The sequence below is a fragment of the Drosophila novamexicana genome, unplaced genomic scaffold (genome assembly GCF_003285875.2).
Source record: "Drosophila novamexicana strain 15010-1031.04,08,12 unplaced genomic scaffold, DnovRS2.1 tig00000434-arrow-pilon, whole genome shotgun sequence".
NCBI lineage: Eukaryota > Metazoa > Arthropoda > Insecta > Diptera > Drosophilidae > Drosophila > Drosophila novamexicana.
The window spans coordinates 4,759,321-4,774,824 of record NW_020824802.1 but is presented as its reverse complement, the minus strand read 5'-3'; the positions used below and the strand labels follow the sequence as shown (position 1 = coordinate 4,774,824).

Below are 15,504 nucleotides of genomic sequence, written 5' to 3'. Positions count from 1 at the left end.
TAATCACAGACAACCCTGAACGGTCCATGCAAGTCATAATAAGTCGAGCAAAAGTAAAGCGATAAGGGTGTAAAATTACGTGCTAGTCTAGTAAGGATAGAGAAATTTAATTGGCTAATCAACACAAAAGATTTGCTTTCACAAGTAATTATTTTATGAATAAATATTACAACAAGCATTGTTGTACGATTACTTAGGGAAGGAAGATTAATCATCAGATGTCTGCTATAGTGTGACGGTAACTGTACACGAGGATCCCAATTTGAAACACGACGGGCAACAACAATAATTGTTTCTCTAGAAATTAAATTCTGTCTTGATGGTTAGAATATTGTGGCGAACGGATACATGAGGCATACACAAGCTTTGGTCGTACCAAAGATTTATAAAAACCCATTATAGTGCTCGGATCGTCAAACTCCGTCGACCGTCGCTTGAATAAACCCAAAATAATTCTGGCCTTATTAAGGAATTAACATGAGAGTTCAATTTAAGTTTATGATCAAGAATGACACCTAGATCATTAACTTCATTACAAGTATTATTGGCACGCTTATGCAGTAAGCTCAAGGAGGGCTTTTATAGAAAGTTTAGAGCAGTTTAGATTTAAGAGGTTGGCAAGACACCAAGTCTGAAACGCATCAATGTCAGCTTGTAAAAAATAACATGAAGACATATCCTTATATGCCAGGCAAAATTTCACATAAATAGAATACATTAATTCTCGAGTGTGAGACAGTATCGAGGGACGGTCATTGCTGAAACGAGTAAAGAGTAACGGATCAAGATGACAATCTTGAGGAACACCGAAAGTCACCTCGAATTTCCGAAAAAAACCTTTTTGGCTCTGTTTCGCAAATACAGAGTCGAAAGCATTACTCAAATAAGATAGATAACGTCAGTCTACTTTCTTTTTTTAAACCCATCAATTACAAGCAAAGTCTGCTATTGATGCTGATCAAGAATAAAAGAATGTATATACTTTAAGGGATAGGAGATCTTTTGCCTGACATATATTTGCACAAAAGCCTTATTACTTGATGGGCAAATGTCTGGGACTACTTTTGGCGAAGATATTATTCAAATCAGGTCACCCTCATTGTCGAACATTGCCTGCTACAGCTTACAAGTAATAATATGTGTGTTTTTCTATTTTTCAGGATTTGTTTTTATATCTATAATTTTATGAAGGATGAGATAAGAATGACTTCCCAAAAGCGCACAAAAGAGAAGTTTAAATCGCCGTTTAGTTCGAAATGTTCATATGGCTATTCAACTCATATTGAAGGATTTCACGACAGTACGGGTAAACATTTATTTACTTGTTCACAAAATAATAAAAAAAATAGATATATATCTCTATATATATGTTAGAACTGTTTGTCCTCACTAACTGATTATTGATCAACGCACAGCTCAAAACTGTATTCACTGTATTTACCTTATTGATAAGGACGCACGCTAGGACTGGATTTTGATAAATCCACCAACAAGTGTAAAAAAATCGTAAAGAATGTTTGTATGAAACTGTTTTGGTTACAATTCAATCCTTAAATTCACTTTCAAAAATCTTTGCTTAAATTTATTAACTGGGTTCCGAAAATTTTGATGGGTCTGTTTTGGGTTTATATTATTTTCTGAGAATCACTATGAAATTTTATTTGAAACGTGCTTAATACTTTTTGCAGAATTAAAGCTTTCTCGGTGGGAAGTGAGGTTCAAAGATTTTTTGAGCGAAGTTTTACATTTTTATCCTTATTGCTTGAAGCTTTATTCGAAGCCCCTTAAAATAACTTTATGGAATCGTGCATGCTATCCACAACTATGGTAAATTGGCGGAAAAAATTTTTGTGATCATTAATGTGATACGTTTTAAGCAAAGTTCACTGGTCTTAGATGGACAATGCGGGTCAAATATTTAATGAATGAACATTTATATCTCGGCTCCAAAATTCTTTCCACAAATAGAAGTGAAGTATAATAAGACGACTTGCAAATTGAATTAGCTCCCGCCACATTGATTAAAGTCGATATCCACAAAAGTTGACAAGTAGCTTCTATAATAGTATATATTAAAATAAAATCGTTTGATTATTATTGTAATATTTATTCGCCAATCAGTCTGAATTATTTCGTGGATATGAGAAAACTGTTTTTACAATTATATCTTAAGTTATAATTAAGCCGCGACGTTTCCCTTGACCGGCCGGCACTGCACTGACAGCGTCTTCTGCTATTGTCGCTACATTGTTGCGACGGCATCCGGTCGCCCAGTCGGACTAACTGGTGATAACTCCTCCCTCAGCTATGTGAAGGGCCTGCTCGGACATTCGCCACCAATGCAGTCTGCCACTTGTGTTTAAGACGAACCATGGGAATAACGACTAGACATATGAAGATTAGGGCCAGGGAGGTACCGCTGTTGACTCCCGGTACTCGGTAACATTGATCTGTGTGACGGCAGACACAACTGGCTTCTTCCTAAGGACTCCATAGCTGTTGATAAATTTGTTCTTATTTATCATCGAAGGTATCTAGAAAAGTCCCGGAAAAAGATTGTTGTGCGCCAGCAGTGCCCGTGATAGTGACGGTCGCATCATTAATGATGATAGCGCCGTTATCTATGATCTAAGATCTAAAATTCTTTTTGCATGTTGGACCAGAATAATGTTGATTTTCTTACAGGCTAATTCAGCATTTGGGATTTAATTAGGAAACGCCTTAATGCTAGCTACTTCTAATATCTCTGCTACACTAGCATTTGTGAAGTGTTTAAAGGTCATTTCTTTTATATCAATTTTATCCCATATTGCTGGGCTGATCAGATTTATTTTTGCCAGAGTGATGGCGAGGATTAAATTTTGTAAATCTGTAATTATCATTCTAGTTTTTGCCAAAAGTTTTTCGAAGATGTTATCTGTAGCGGTCCCGTCAGTTTTATATATCGAATGTAGGGTCTTTGTTAGTTCGTTGAGTCTCGTGTGTAGCTTCGTATTTATTTTTTATATGACTGGTTTCCGAATCTGTTAACTGCATTTGCTTGAACCTTATTTTCTCCCAAAAGTCGGGAGTTCCTGCTACTACCTTTAAAGCTATTCCTAAAAGATTTATACTGCGAGAATGTCTATGATTAACTTTTAATGTTACTATTAATATGTTGTGTTATTATGGCCTGTTTAACCGGGAGACGGTTATACTTTTCTTTTAAACAGATTTAGCAGTTTGCGGTAATTTCCGGAGCTAGTCTGTGATAACGGTGATAACAATTTCCCTTTGTTCGGTTTGGTCGGTTATATCCGCAACTAGGTATTTAGAATAGTTTTTGCGGGAAATGTCTCTACTAGCTTGCGTTGGATAAAAGTTAGTATCGGAAGTTCGCAGTGTAATGAGTTGACTACGTCAGTTTTGACCAAGTCCTGTAGTATCTACCTCTCTGATTGTGAATCGGACCACATGCCTTCGTTTGTCCTTGAAAAGGATAAACGTTCTAACCAAGGGGAATTGTGCTTCCTCAATGAGGATTTGGTTTCCGAAACAGTTTATTGGTTTTTGTGTTATTTAAATGGTGTATGTTAGGGACTGCTCACTGTGCATTGTGACGATATTTAAATCTTCTTCCGTATGTGAATCGGAAACGTTGTTTAAAGCGTTCAGGTTTTGGCGAGACAGGACGTCAGCCACTTGATTTTCTTTACCTGGTTAATAGATGATATTTGCGTTGTGTTCCTCGATAAAAGCTTTTCAGCGCTTTTTCTTTGCGATAGAATTTGTATCTGATACTGCAAACGTTAGTGACTGATGATCTGTGTAAATGTTGAGGTTCCTAACACCATACAGGTAATTTCGTAAGTTTTTGAGGGCTCATACTATTGCCAAGAGCTCCCGTTCGTTCGTCGCAAAGTTTATTTCATTGTCCCGTAGTGTCCGGGAGATCATTGTGATCGGTCTACCATCTTTAGCTAACACTTCGCCTAGGTCGTGTGCCGAAGCATCTGTCGTTTAGTCGAATGGTATATTAAAATCTGGGTATATCAGAACAACATCTTTGATGCCAATATGTTCAGTTTGATGAATACATCTAGCTGTGTGAGCTTAGATTAATCGGAACCATCCTGGACTGATTCGCATTTATTTTACCCTTGTCCCCTTTTACATGGTCCGTTAGCGGTCTCGCAACGGTGGCGAAGCCTTTTATAAAGCACCTGTACTAGCTAGATAGGCCCAAAAAGGATCTAAGACCGAACCACGTACTTGGAGAATTGAAGTTCTTGATTGCTTGAACCTTTTCAGGCGACGTTGTTATTCCACCTATTGACACAACAAATCCAAGGTATTCTAAGTTTTTTTTTCTTAACTTGTATTTTTCCTGAAAAACTCTCATTCCTGCGTCAAATGGACTTTTAAGGACCCAATCAGTGTCTTTGATGTGGTCTTCCTTATTGTCTGAGAAGATGATTAAGTCACCAACCAACAGGTCTTCCCGATATGCGCGCATAGGACGTCGTCGATCGCACTTTGGAATATGCTTGGGACATTTTTCAGGCCAAATGGAAGTCTACAGAATTCGTACTTGCCTTTGTTTGCCTTTCTCCGCCAGCTCAATCTGGTGGAAATCCGAGCACCAATGTTGTAAAATACTGAGCCTTACCCATATTTGACAGTATTGGCGAAATGGTGGGTATGGTATTTATCGTCTAAGGTTTTTATACCCTGAACCCATTAAAAATGGGTATAAGGGTATATTGTATTTGAGCAAAATCCAAATGTATGTAACACGCAGAAGGAAGCATCTCCGAAGCATCTCCCCATAAAGTATATATGTTCTTCATCAGCACCAATAGCCGAGTCGATCTAGCCATGTCCGCCTGTCTGTCTATCCGTCTGTCCGTAAGTATGAACGTAGGGATCTCAGAACCTATAAGAGCTAGAGACTTGAAATTTTAGATGTAGGTGCTCCTAGTGCCTGCGCCGATCGAGTTTGTTTCCGATACTCGATAACTTACTCCGTTTTCAAGCAATCGATAAAAATAGATATCGATATCCTGTTTTTTGGCCAATTTTGGTTAACAATACGAGCTAGAGTCAACAAACTTGACATATAGCTTCCAAAATAGACTAAATATGCATTTGATGTTGGAAGATTTTGGTTCAGGTTATCCCCTAGTCGGGAACTCCCGACTAGAACCTCTTACTTGACTAATTAAACAAGCATTGTTTTGAGCTACTCGCTCGTTGGAGCTGGTTATTTTCCGGATTGTTTGCGGAATTGTTATTATTAGCTTGGCTTTTGTTAAAATGCGGGTTTTAGCCATGATAATTAGAATTATTATTAGATTGTTGTCTGTCGTTCTGATGCCTGCCCTAGGGCTGTTGGTCCCCGGGTTTGCCGCAAACGCATAGCGATCATTGCTTACATCTGCATCCTGTGCAAGGACCAGAGCTGATGGCAAATTTTTTAGTTGGGCTGGGAAAACCGCCACCCTAAGTGACATCTTGAGTCCGGAGACGAATGTCTGCAAAGCTTCATTTCTATATTTTTCATTCTAGACGGCTGCTGCCGCTGGGTCGTATGACATGAGGGTCTTATTTGTCAGAAGCGTAAATTTCTTTTCAATTTCATCGTAATATTTTAGTAAGAGCATCTCGCCCTGCCTCAATGTACTCAGATCTTGTTAAATGACGCACACATGTGCCTTTGTTGCTTATAATTGAAACTGCCTGGTAATGTTTAGAGCTGCCATTGTACGGCTTGAAAATTTCGTAGGCATCAAGCACTGCCTGTCGCCAAGGCACATAGTCTTCTTGTTTGCCATAGATATCTGGAATATATTTTACTATATCTAAAAGTTAATCACTCCTGATTCCCTCGATAACTTGTATCCTTTGGTAAACTTCTACTTGGTGGTATTGACTCTTACGGAGTTAAATTGCTCTGTAATTATTTTGAATTCTTCTTTAACAGTTGTTGTCTGTTGTGTGATAGCTGATAATTCAGCTTTAAAAAGTGCCGCTTGGTCTGTAAGGGCGGAGTTGACTGCCGCATCTATTAGAGTAACAATTTCTTGTGTGTTCATCTTAGCCTGCCATCACTGGTAATATGTCTTCGTCACTACTATCGTTGATGGTCGGGAAACAGTGCATTTGTTCGAAACACTAGTTTTTTTTTTTGGTTCTACTTTTTACAGAAAACACAAGACAAATTATTTATTTTCTTTGTTTTTATTATTTTCCAAATAACTCTGATCATATTGCTATATTGCTGGGCTGATCAGATTTATTTTTGCCAGAGTGATGGCGAGCATTAAATTTTGTAAATCTGTAATTATCATTCTACTTTTTTCCAAAAGTTTTTCGATGTTGTGATCTGTAGCAGTTATACAATCGACAATATCCCTTTGCAACGTATACTAACAGGGATCTAGGCGTAATTTTTGATTCTAAACTTCAATCTTCACATAGATACCATCGTTAATGAGGCAAAAGGTGTACTTGGATTCATTAAACGATGGTCTAAAGAGCTTAACGATCCTTTTATACCAAAACTTCTGTACATCTCTCTTGTTTGCCCTATCCTTGAATACTGATCTTGCATCTGAGCTCCACAGTATAACAATAACCAGGATCGTATTGAATCTGTTCAGAAGCAATTTCTGCTTTTTGCCGTACGAGGTTTAAATTGGGACCCTAATCTTCGGTTGCCATCCTACTCCAGCAGACTGCTTCTTCTCAACCTTCCGTCTTTAACCAACCGTAGAACAATTCTCGGTGTTGTCCTTCTACATAAGTTGATTATTGGCGACATAGATTCCCCTCTTCTGCTAGGGCGTCGTCAATTCTCTGTTTCGGCTAGACCAACTAGAAATTATCGCCCCTTATTCCTCTCTAAATGCACAACAGACTACGCTATGCACAATCCTTTTCGCGTGCTATGTAAAAATTATAATCAAATATCACGTTTTCTCTACAGAACTGTCTCTACCCCTAATAAAATCGTTGCTTTCAGGATACCTTCGGGAAGTCGCTGACCATTCCCAGCTATGAGCAAGGGCATAGCTTGCCGGACAGGCTGAACAATTTTCCCCCACCGGGTCGGTGATTTCCCATTACTTTTCTCTTTGTCCTATCTACTTAACACTCTTTATCTAACTTACATTGCTTTACTTTATTAACAATCTTCTTACTCTCTTTTTTCCTATTTATTGTATTTTCTTTATTAATATAGCAAATTAAGATTACTTTTAATTTTACTTGAGAACACTTATTTCCTACTTACAACCTTCCGCTTAGAGGTAGGCTCTAATAGCGTCACTGGCAAAATTAGCTGTGAAAAGGGGACTGGCAAATAAAACACCTCCATTGGTAGGTGATGCTATTTAGAAAATTGTATTCTCTAACTAGGCTTTTAGCATATAGTTCTATTATCTATTGTATAACCTATTGAATAATGAGGAAAACACTCGGTTTGTCGACCCTTTGTTCGGTTTGGTCGGTTATATCCGCAACTAGGTATTTAGAATAGTTTAAAATTTTTGCATGAAATGTCTGTACTAGCCTGCGTTGGATAAGAGCTAGTATCGGAAGTTCGCAGTGTAATGAGTTGACTACGCCAGTTTTGACCAAGTCCTGTAGTGTCTGCCTCTCTGATTGTGAATCGGACCACATGCCTTTGTTTGTCCTTGAAAAGGATAAACGTTCTAACCAAGGGGAATTGTGCTTCCTCAATGAGGATTTGGTTTCCGAAACAGTTTATTGTTGTTTTTGTGTTATTTAAATGGTGTATGTAAGGGACTGCTCACTGTGCATTGTGACGATATTTAAATCTTCTTCCGTATGTGAATCGGAAACGTTGTTTAAAGCGTTCAGGTTTTAGCGAGACAGGACGTCAGCCACTTGATTTTCTTTACCTGGTTAATAGATAATATTTGCGTTGTGTTCGTCGATAAAAGCTTTTCAGCGCTTTTTCTTTGCGATAGAATTTGTATCTGATACTGCAAACGTTAGTGGCTGATGATCTGTGTAAATGTTGAGGTTCCTAACACCATACAGGTAATTTCGTAAGTTTTTGAGGGCTCATACTATTGCCAAGAGCTCCCGTTCGTTCGTCGCAAAGTTTATTTCATTGTCCCGTAGTGTCCGGGAGATCATTGTGATCGGTCTACCATCTTTAGCTAACACTTCCCCTAGGTCGTGTGCCGAAGCATCTGTCGTTTAGTCGAATGGTATATTAAAATCTGGGTATATCAGAAGCGCATCTTTGATGCCAATATGTCTTTCAGTTTGATGAAGACATCTAGCTGCTGTGAGCTTAGATTAATCGGAACCATCCTGGACTGATTCGCATTTATTTTACCCTTGTCCCCTTTTACAAGGTCCGTTAGCGGTCTCGCAACGGTGGCGAAGCCTTTTATAAAGCACCTGTACTAGCTAGATAGGCCCAAAAAGGATCTAAGACCGAACCACGTGCTTGGAGGATGGAAGTTCTTGATTGCTTGAATCTTTTCAGGCGACGTTGTTATTCCTCCTATTGACACAACAAATCCAAGGTATTCTAAGTTTTTTTTTTTTAAACTTGTATTTTTCCTGAAAAACTCTCATTCCTGCGTCAAATGGACTTTTAAGGACCCAATCAGTGTCTTTGATGTGGTCTTCCTTATTGTCTGAGCAGATGATTAAGTCACCAACCAACAGGTCTTACCGATATACGCGCGTAGGACGTCGTCAATCGCTCTTTGGAATATGCTTGGGGCATTTTTCAGGCCAGTTGGAAGTCTACAGAATTCGTACTTGCCTTTGTTTGCCTTTCTCCGCCAGCTCAATCTGGTGGGTATATTGTATTTGAGCAAAATCCAAATGTATGTAACACGCAGAAGGAAGCATCTCCGACCCCATAAAGTATATATATTCTTGATCAGCATAAATAGCCGAGTCGATCTAGCCATGTCCGTCTGTCTGTCCGACCGTCTGTCCGTCCGTATGTATGAAAGCAAGGATCTCAGAACCTATAAGAGCTAGAGACGTTAAATTTTAGATGTATGTGCTCCTAGTGCCTGCGCAGATCGAGTTTGTTTCCGATAATCGATAACTTACTCCGTTTCCAAGCAACCGATAAAAATCGATATCGATATCCTGTTTTTTGGGCAATTTTGGTGAATAATAAGAGCTAGAGTCACCAAACTTGACATATAGCTTCTAAAATAGAATATATATATGCATTTGATGTTGGAAGAAGAGGGTTCAGGGTATCCCCTATTCGGGAGCTCCCGACTAGAACCTCTTACTTGTTTGCAGTTGGTGTTGATAGAAGAGTTGTTTAAAATTTATCTTTTTCTTTAAATAAAAAAGTCGCAAGTTCCCAACTGGTGCATTTTCTTATATTTCTATTACCGTACCGACTTCCAATGGGCTTAGAGTAAATTTAGTTAAAAGGTACATCGATTACCACATCCCAAGCTAGGCATGAATTCGTTGATTGAATAAGTTGCTTAATTTGAAAATGCAGACGCATGTATGTTCATTAATACAGTAATTATCGAATGTACACATACATTCATGTACATACTTAAACACTAATTGGTAAAAGATATTAATATAAGCTCGTTACACAGGCTTAGAACTAGATTGCTTTTTTTTTTACATATTTAATGGGTATACGGATAAATTAAAAAAAAAAGTGTTGTCCTGCTGGACTCTGCTTCATCGCCGCATTGCTTTAGAATCAAAATGATTTGAATAAATACGACTGTATGACTAGACTGAAATTCTTGCGCTAACAGTTTCCGATATAGCCGTTTCTGTGTTTCCATAATATAATATATGGAATTTTATTTCTGTTATTTTGCGAAATACAACACTGTATCCAGACAAAAAAAAGTTACTTGATCTGTGTTTACTTTTCGAAAGCCCAAGTACCTCTGACTAGCTTAAAAACCTACCAGATAAGCTCAACAAAGTTTGATTCAATAGCGATCGATATTCATTGCGCGGACCCAATACGATCTCAAAATTTCAAGAAACCAACTCTTATCGGTTCAGAGATCGACGCGTTTATGCATCGGACGGACAGACAGACCATCATGGTTAAATCGACTCAATTTGTAGTATCTCAAGTGATTTATCCGCGCGTCGCCTTTTTAATAAAATATTTTGGATTTTCGGTAGTGCTCAGTTTTGTCAATATCTTTATTTTTGTACCCTAAACCCATTAAAAATGGTTAAAACGTGTAAAGTGCTTATGAGCAAATGTAGTTAACAGGCTAACCCGCAATACGTGTTTGTTATCGATAATCGATCACTTTCCCCGTTTCTAAGCCATCGATAAAAAATCTATATCAACATCCTGTTTGAGCAAATCTCTTAGATCTCTCTTAGTTAGAGTGGAAAGTTTCAAGAGCAATCGATAGTCCGAGTCGGATAAGGGTGAGAGCCTTAAGTTAGTTTAGAAAGCAGCAAATTTCTCAGGGATCCTTGTATGCTGTGCAAACGTGTGCATCGAATTTTTTGCTGACCAAGACAAAAGGAAAAGTTTGATTTAAGTTGCGGTTAAATACGATCGAGCTGTACGCAAACGCACCTTTTTAAAGTTTGTTGATGGCGGGGATGGGAATGTCCATTTTGATAAGTACCATATGAAATCTGGAGAATGGAATAAATTCTTAGCATTACAGTATGGGTGTAAGCCATGGCAAAAACAGCAAAGCCAGCGATTGACGTCCGGTTTGGCCTCGAAAGATAAACCGATGCGTAACAAGATCCACCAAACTTGACATGTAGCCTCTAGAATAGTATATATAGATAAAGTAAGTTTCTTTTTATAGTTTTCGTCAGCCTCCGCCTTCAACCCCTTAGTTATAACTTTCAAAAATAAATCAATTGGAACTACCCATCAATGTATGCCAAAATTTTAATGCTGTTGTCATTTTGAGAATATACGAATATTGTAAGCACAATAAGATATACTGTTTTAAATTTACAAGATTGGTTAAGAAACACCTATGTTATTAAATAAAACGGCTGGTTATATATTTATTGCCAGGGCCCGTGCTTGCAGCAGCTAGTGCAAATATTGTTTGTTGTCTTGTAGAGTCATATTTTTCCACTTTAAATATCTTTTAATGTTTGCTAACATTTTTAAAATACCTTAATGACCACCTTGCAAAGGATCATCATGAAATATAGACAATCTTGCTTGAGTGACCGACTTTACTAGTGCTTAACTTTAAAAATATCTATCAAAATGTTTTCAAAAATCGTATAGCTTGCTGCCACTAATCTAATCTAATCTTCTTTATAAGGTCTTCTATCTGAAGCCTATGAATGAATTAACAGGTCGCGTATTCCGTTGGTATATAGATTGCTAATCTGAATACTTTCTATAACCTTTTTATCATTTCACAATCTATAGGTGCTAGAAATTTTGGTGGGTCCTCCAAGTGCCCACGCAATTCGAGTTTGTTATCGATAATTGATGACCAGCCCGTTTCCAACCAATCGATACAAATCGATATTGAAATTATATTTTTGAGCAAATCTCTTTTATGAGCTAGAGTCATCAAATTTGGTATTTTTATACCCTGAACCAATTAAAAATGGGTATAAGGGTATATTGTATTTGTGCAAAATCCAAATCTATGTAACAGGCAGAAGGAAGCATCTCCGATCCCATAAAGTATATATATTCTTGATCAGCATCAATTGCCGAGTCGCTCTAGCCATGTCCGACTGTCTGTCCGTCCGTCCGTATGTATGAACGCAAGGATCTCAGAACCTATAAGAGCTAGGTGCTCCTAGTGCCTGCACAGATCGAGTTTGTTTCCGATAATCGATAACTTACTCCGTTTCCAAGCAATCGATAAAAATCAATATCGACATCCGAATTTTTTTTAGCGAATTGGGTAAATAATAAGTGCTAGAGCCACCAAACAGATGTTGCTTCTAGAATATTATAGATATTTCAAGTATCTTTCATTTCATACCTATCGCCACCTCCCCGCTACCACCCCAGAGCTATAAATCAAGTTAATAACCCAACTTTATTGCCAACCAATTTAAACCACAATTAAAATGCAATTGATTTTTTCAGAATACACAAATATTCTATGGTACAATAAGATATACTGTAGAAAATTTCATAAAGATCGGTTAAGAAAAACCAAAGTTATATGCAACTGCGCAATTGAATGGGGCAGCAGCTTTAAGAATTCCGTATACATGTACACACACACATTCATGCGCGTCTGCTTCGCATTCTAACGGCATGGAATTTGCATCTTTTTTTTGTAATGTTATTTTAGTTATTTTTTTATCATAAGTACTTAATTATTGGTGTGGCTGTTGAGTAGAGGCATAGCAAGTGGTGCGGTCTGTCGCGAGTTCGAGCCCTGCCAAGGGAACTTTTTTTTATTTATTTATTTGGTGTTGGAATAAGAGGGTTCAGGGTATCCCCTAATCGGGGGCTCCCGACTAGAACCTCTTACTTATTTATTTTACAGCTGTGGCCATTCTAAGAACATTGCAATTGCGATTGAATTGTTTTCTGTGCTGATAATATTTTAATACTTATAATTTAAGGATACAAATGGTTGGTATGGCTGTCAAGTAGAGACAATAGCAAGTACTGCGGTTTGTTACGGGCTCGAGTCTAATTGGGGAACAATATTTTTAAGTTAATTTGTATACTGCGAAGGAAAACAATGTCGTAACGTCAGCTGCATTTGGTGTTGGAAAAAGGGGGCTTAGGCAAAGACAATATAAACGCCATTTGAGTAACGCCATACTCGAAAATTGAGAACGAAAACGAAATCAGTATCATTGCGCTCTCGCAACCGAAAGAGCGAAAAAGGTAAAAATAGAATGTACTCTCAGTTTCGGCTCTATTAGGGGCTGTGCAAGCAATTATGTTTGTATGTGTTGTGTGTTAATATACAAACATAACAGAATATTTGAATGTGTTGTTATTCACTGCTCTGGCATATGCTGGTAAAGAAATAAATGTTCTTAGTTTTCTAGTGCTGATCATGACCTACCCCAAATTTGTGTTGACAAATGAATCATGTTGTGTACTAAGGTTGGCTTCGTAGAAAATCAGTTTTTGTAAATTGATGCAAATGTATACATATATAGTTTCTTTGAATTTTTAAGCGTTGGCAAAGTGCGTCTCACTCTCAAACAATTGTATGCATCTCGTTCTTACTGAAAAGTTTTGAAAAACAACCCCAAAGCTCACATACATACATTTGTATGTATTGTGTGGTCAATCATTGCGTTTGTGGCGAGCCAGAGATATTTACTTCAATGGGTTGGTAGACCTATTTGTGCCTGCGACACACAAGAATCTGAATTAATTTTTTTTAATAAACCCTTAAATGACATAAATAATATAATTATATTATATATCATATTTAGGTTGATTTCTGTGGGTTATTAGCATGGTTCCAGGATCCTAGCTCTACCGGTTTGGGCTGAGCGTTGATCACATTTTTATATATTGAGATTTATATAAGTTAAATAAAATGTTTTTTTATTCACAAAAATATATATGTTTCCTAACGATACGGAATTCTTAAGCTTTTTTTTGGAGAACAGGGTTTTGATTGTTGTCTGAAGGTTATCCAGTCGTTCAATACAATATGCAGCCCTTGTAGGGATTCTAAGAATGTCGTTTAGTCTCCTCTGAATTATAGCTGTGCCCGATATCATGATTGAAGTTTTCAAGTTGATAAATGCTTTGTCGTCAATGACTCATTCCGGAAATTGTTGAGGTAACTATCGATTAGGGTTTTCGTACTATCAAAGTCGCTTTGAAATTGTAATGCGTCACGAGTCCATTCCCATTGCCTAGGAAAACATTCAACGCGAATCCCGATGCAACGTACTGCATCCCAATCGCAATCGTATTACGTACGACACGAAATGAAAATTAAATAAGAAAACAAATAATAAAAAAAATATTTAAAAAAAAAAGAAACGATACAAACTACGAGTTTGTGCACAAATACAATTAAAAATAAAAATAAGACTGCTAAATAGTTTAGAATAGAAGACTTTATAGGAAGAGAGCGGAATACTTTGTAATGCTTGTTATAGTCATCACAGAGAACCCTGAACGGTTCATGCAATGAATAATTAGTTGAGCAAAATTGAAGCGATAGGGGTACAAAATTACGTGTTAGTCTAGTAGGGATAGAGAAATTTAATTGGTTCGTCAACATAGAAGATTCAATTTTATCAGTAATTAGCTTATGAATAAATATAACACCCAACATGATTCTACGATTATTCAAAGAAGGAAGGTTAATCATCAGAAGTCTGATGGAGTATGACGGTAACCGCACGCATGGATCCCAATTTAAACCACGAAGGGCAAACAACAAGAATTGTTTCTGAACGGATTCAATTCTGTCCTGGAGGATGGCATATTGTCATGACCAGATAAATGAGTCATACTCAAGAATAGGTCGTGCTAAAGATATATAAAGTGTTTTTGTCGTGTACGAATCGTCAAACTCCTTTGACCATCGCTTGATGAAACCCATAACTATTCTGACCTTATTGACTAGGGTCTTAACATGAGAGTCGAATTTAGGTTTTTATTAGTTTTACTAAGCTCCTCATATATATGCAAAATCCTATTAAGATCGGACCACTATATCATATAGCTGCCATGGGAACGATCGGTCAAAAATTAAGTTTTTGTATGAAAAAACATTTTGTTTATCAATATATCTTGACCAAACTCGGCATTTATTAGTTTTACTATACTCCCTATATATAAGCAAAATTATATTAAGATCGGACCACTGCTGTTAGCTGCCATAGGAACGATCGGTCGTTTATTAGTTTTACTTCACTTCTCATATATAGGCAAAATCATATTAAGATTGGACCACTGTATCATATAGCTGCTATAGGAACGATCGGTCGAAAATTAAGTTGTTGTATGAAAAAACATTTTATTTTTCAAGATATCTTTATAACGTTTACGATTTGGTTTTTAATATTATATATTATTCCATACAAATTGTTTTTATTTGACATATTGAGCTTGAGGTTGTTTTTGATATTTGGAGTTTTTATTACATAAAGATCAGTTTTATAATGTAGAATAGATGCATAGGAAAATTCTAAAATTTTTCCTATTGATAAAGGAGGTGTATCCCCAACTTTAATTATTATTTTGTCTACTTAGTAAGTTTAGGTTTCTCCAAGCAAAAAGTTATCAATTACATTTAATTGTGCTTACAATAACTTGCTTGTTCTAGTTTGAAATAATTCTATTTATATTTTCTTCTACTATGATGAAGTTATCGTGGTCTGGGCTGCCTGCCACGTAGTTTCATGCTGTGCCCAACAGGTTAATTGCCTTGTGTTTGTTCTTTTACTAAAATCTGAAGTTATAGTGCCAAAAATTGAATATGTCTGTCTGATTTCATAATGGAGGGAGTATTAAAGACTATTAATTTTAAGGTCGTGTTGTGAATGTTAATTTAGCCGTCAAGCTTTATCTAT

General features: G+C 37.0%; 1 protein-coding gene across 6 annotated transcripts in view; it reads left to right on the top strand.

Annotated features, from left to right (window-relative positions):
- LOC115760348 (autophagy-related protein 2 homolog B) overlaps positions 1–15,504 on the top strand; it is a 282,487-nt gene that overhangs the window by 77,125 nt on the left and 189,858 nt on the right. For 5 of the 6 annotated variants that reach the window (XR_004017603.1, XM_030701630.1, XM_030701634.1 and 2 more), the window contains one exon: positions 1,161–1,306. Coding sequence is in view for 5 of the 6 variants with exons in the window: in XM_030701630.1 (XP_030557490.1) it covers positions 1,161–1,306 (146 nt within the window). In the remaining variant the exon portion in view is untranslated. The remainder of the gene's footprint in view (positions 1–1,160; positions 1,307–15,504) is intronic. The other variant, XM_030701631.1, reaches the window with a different exon arrangement.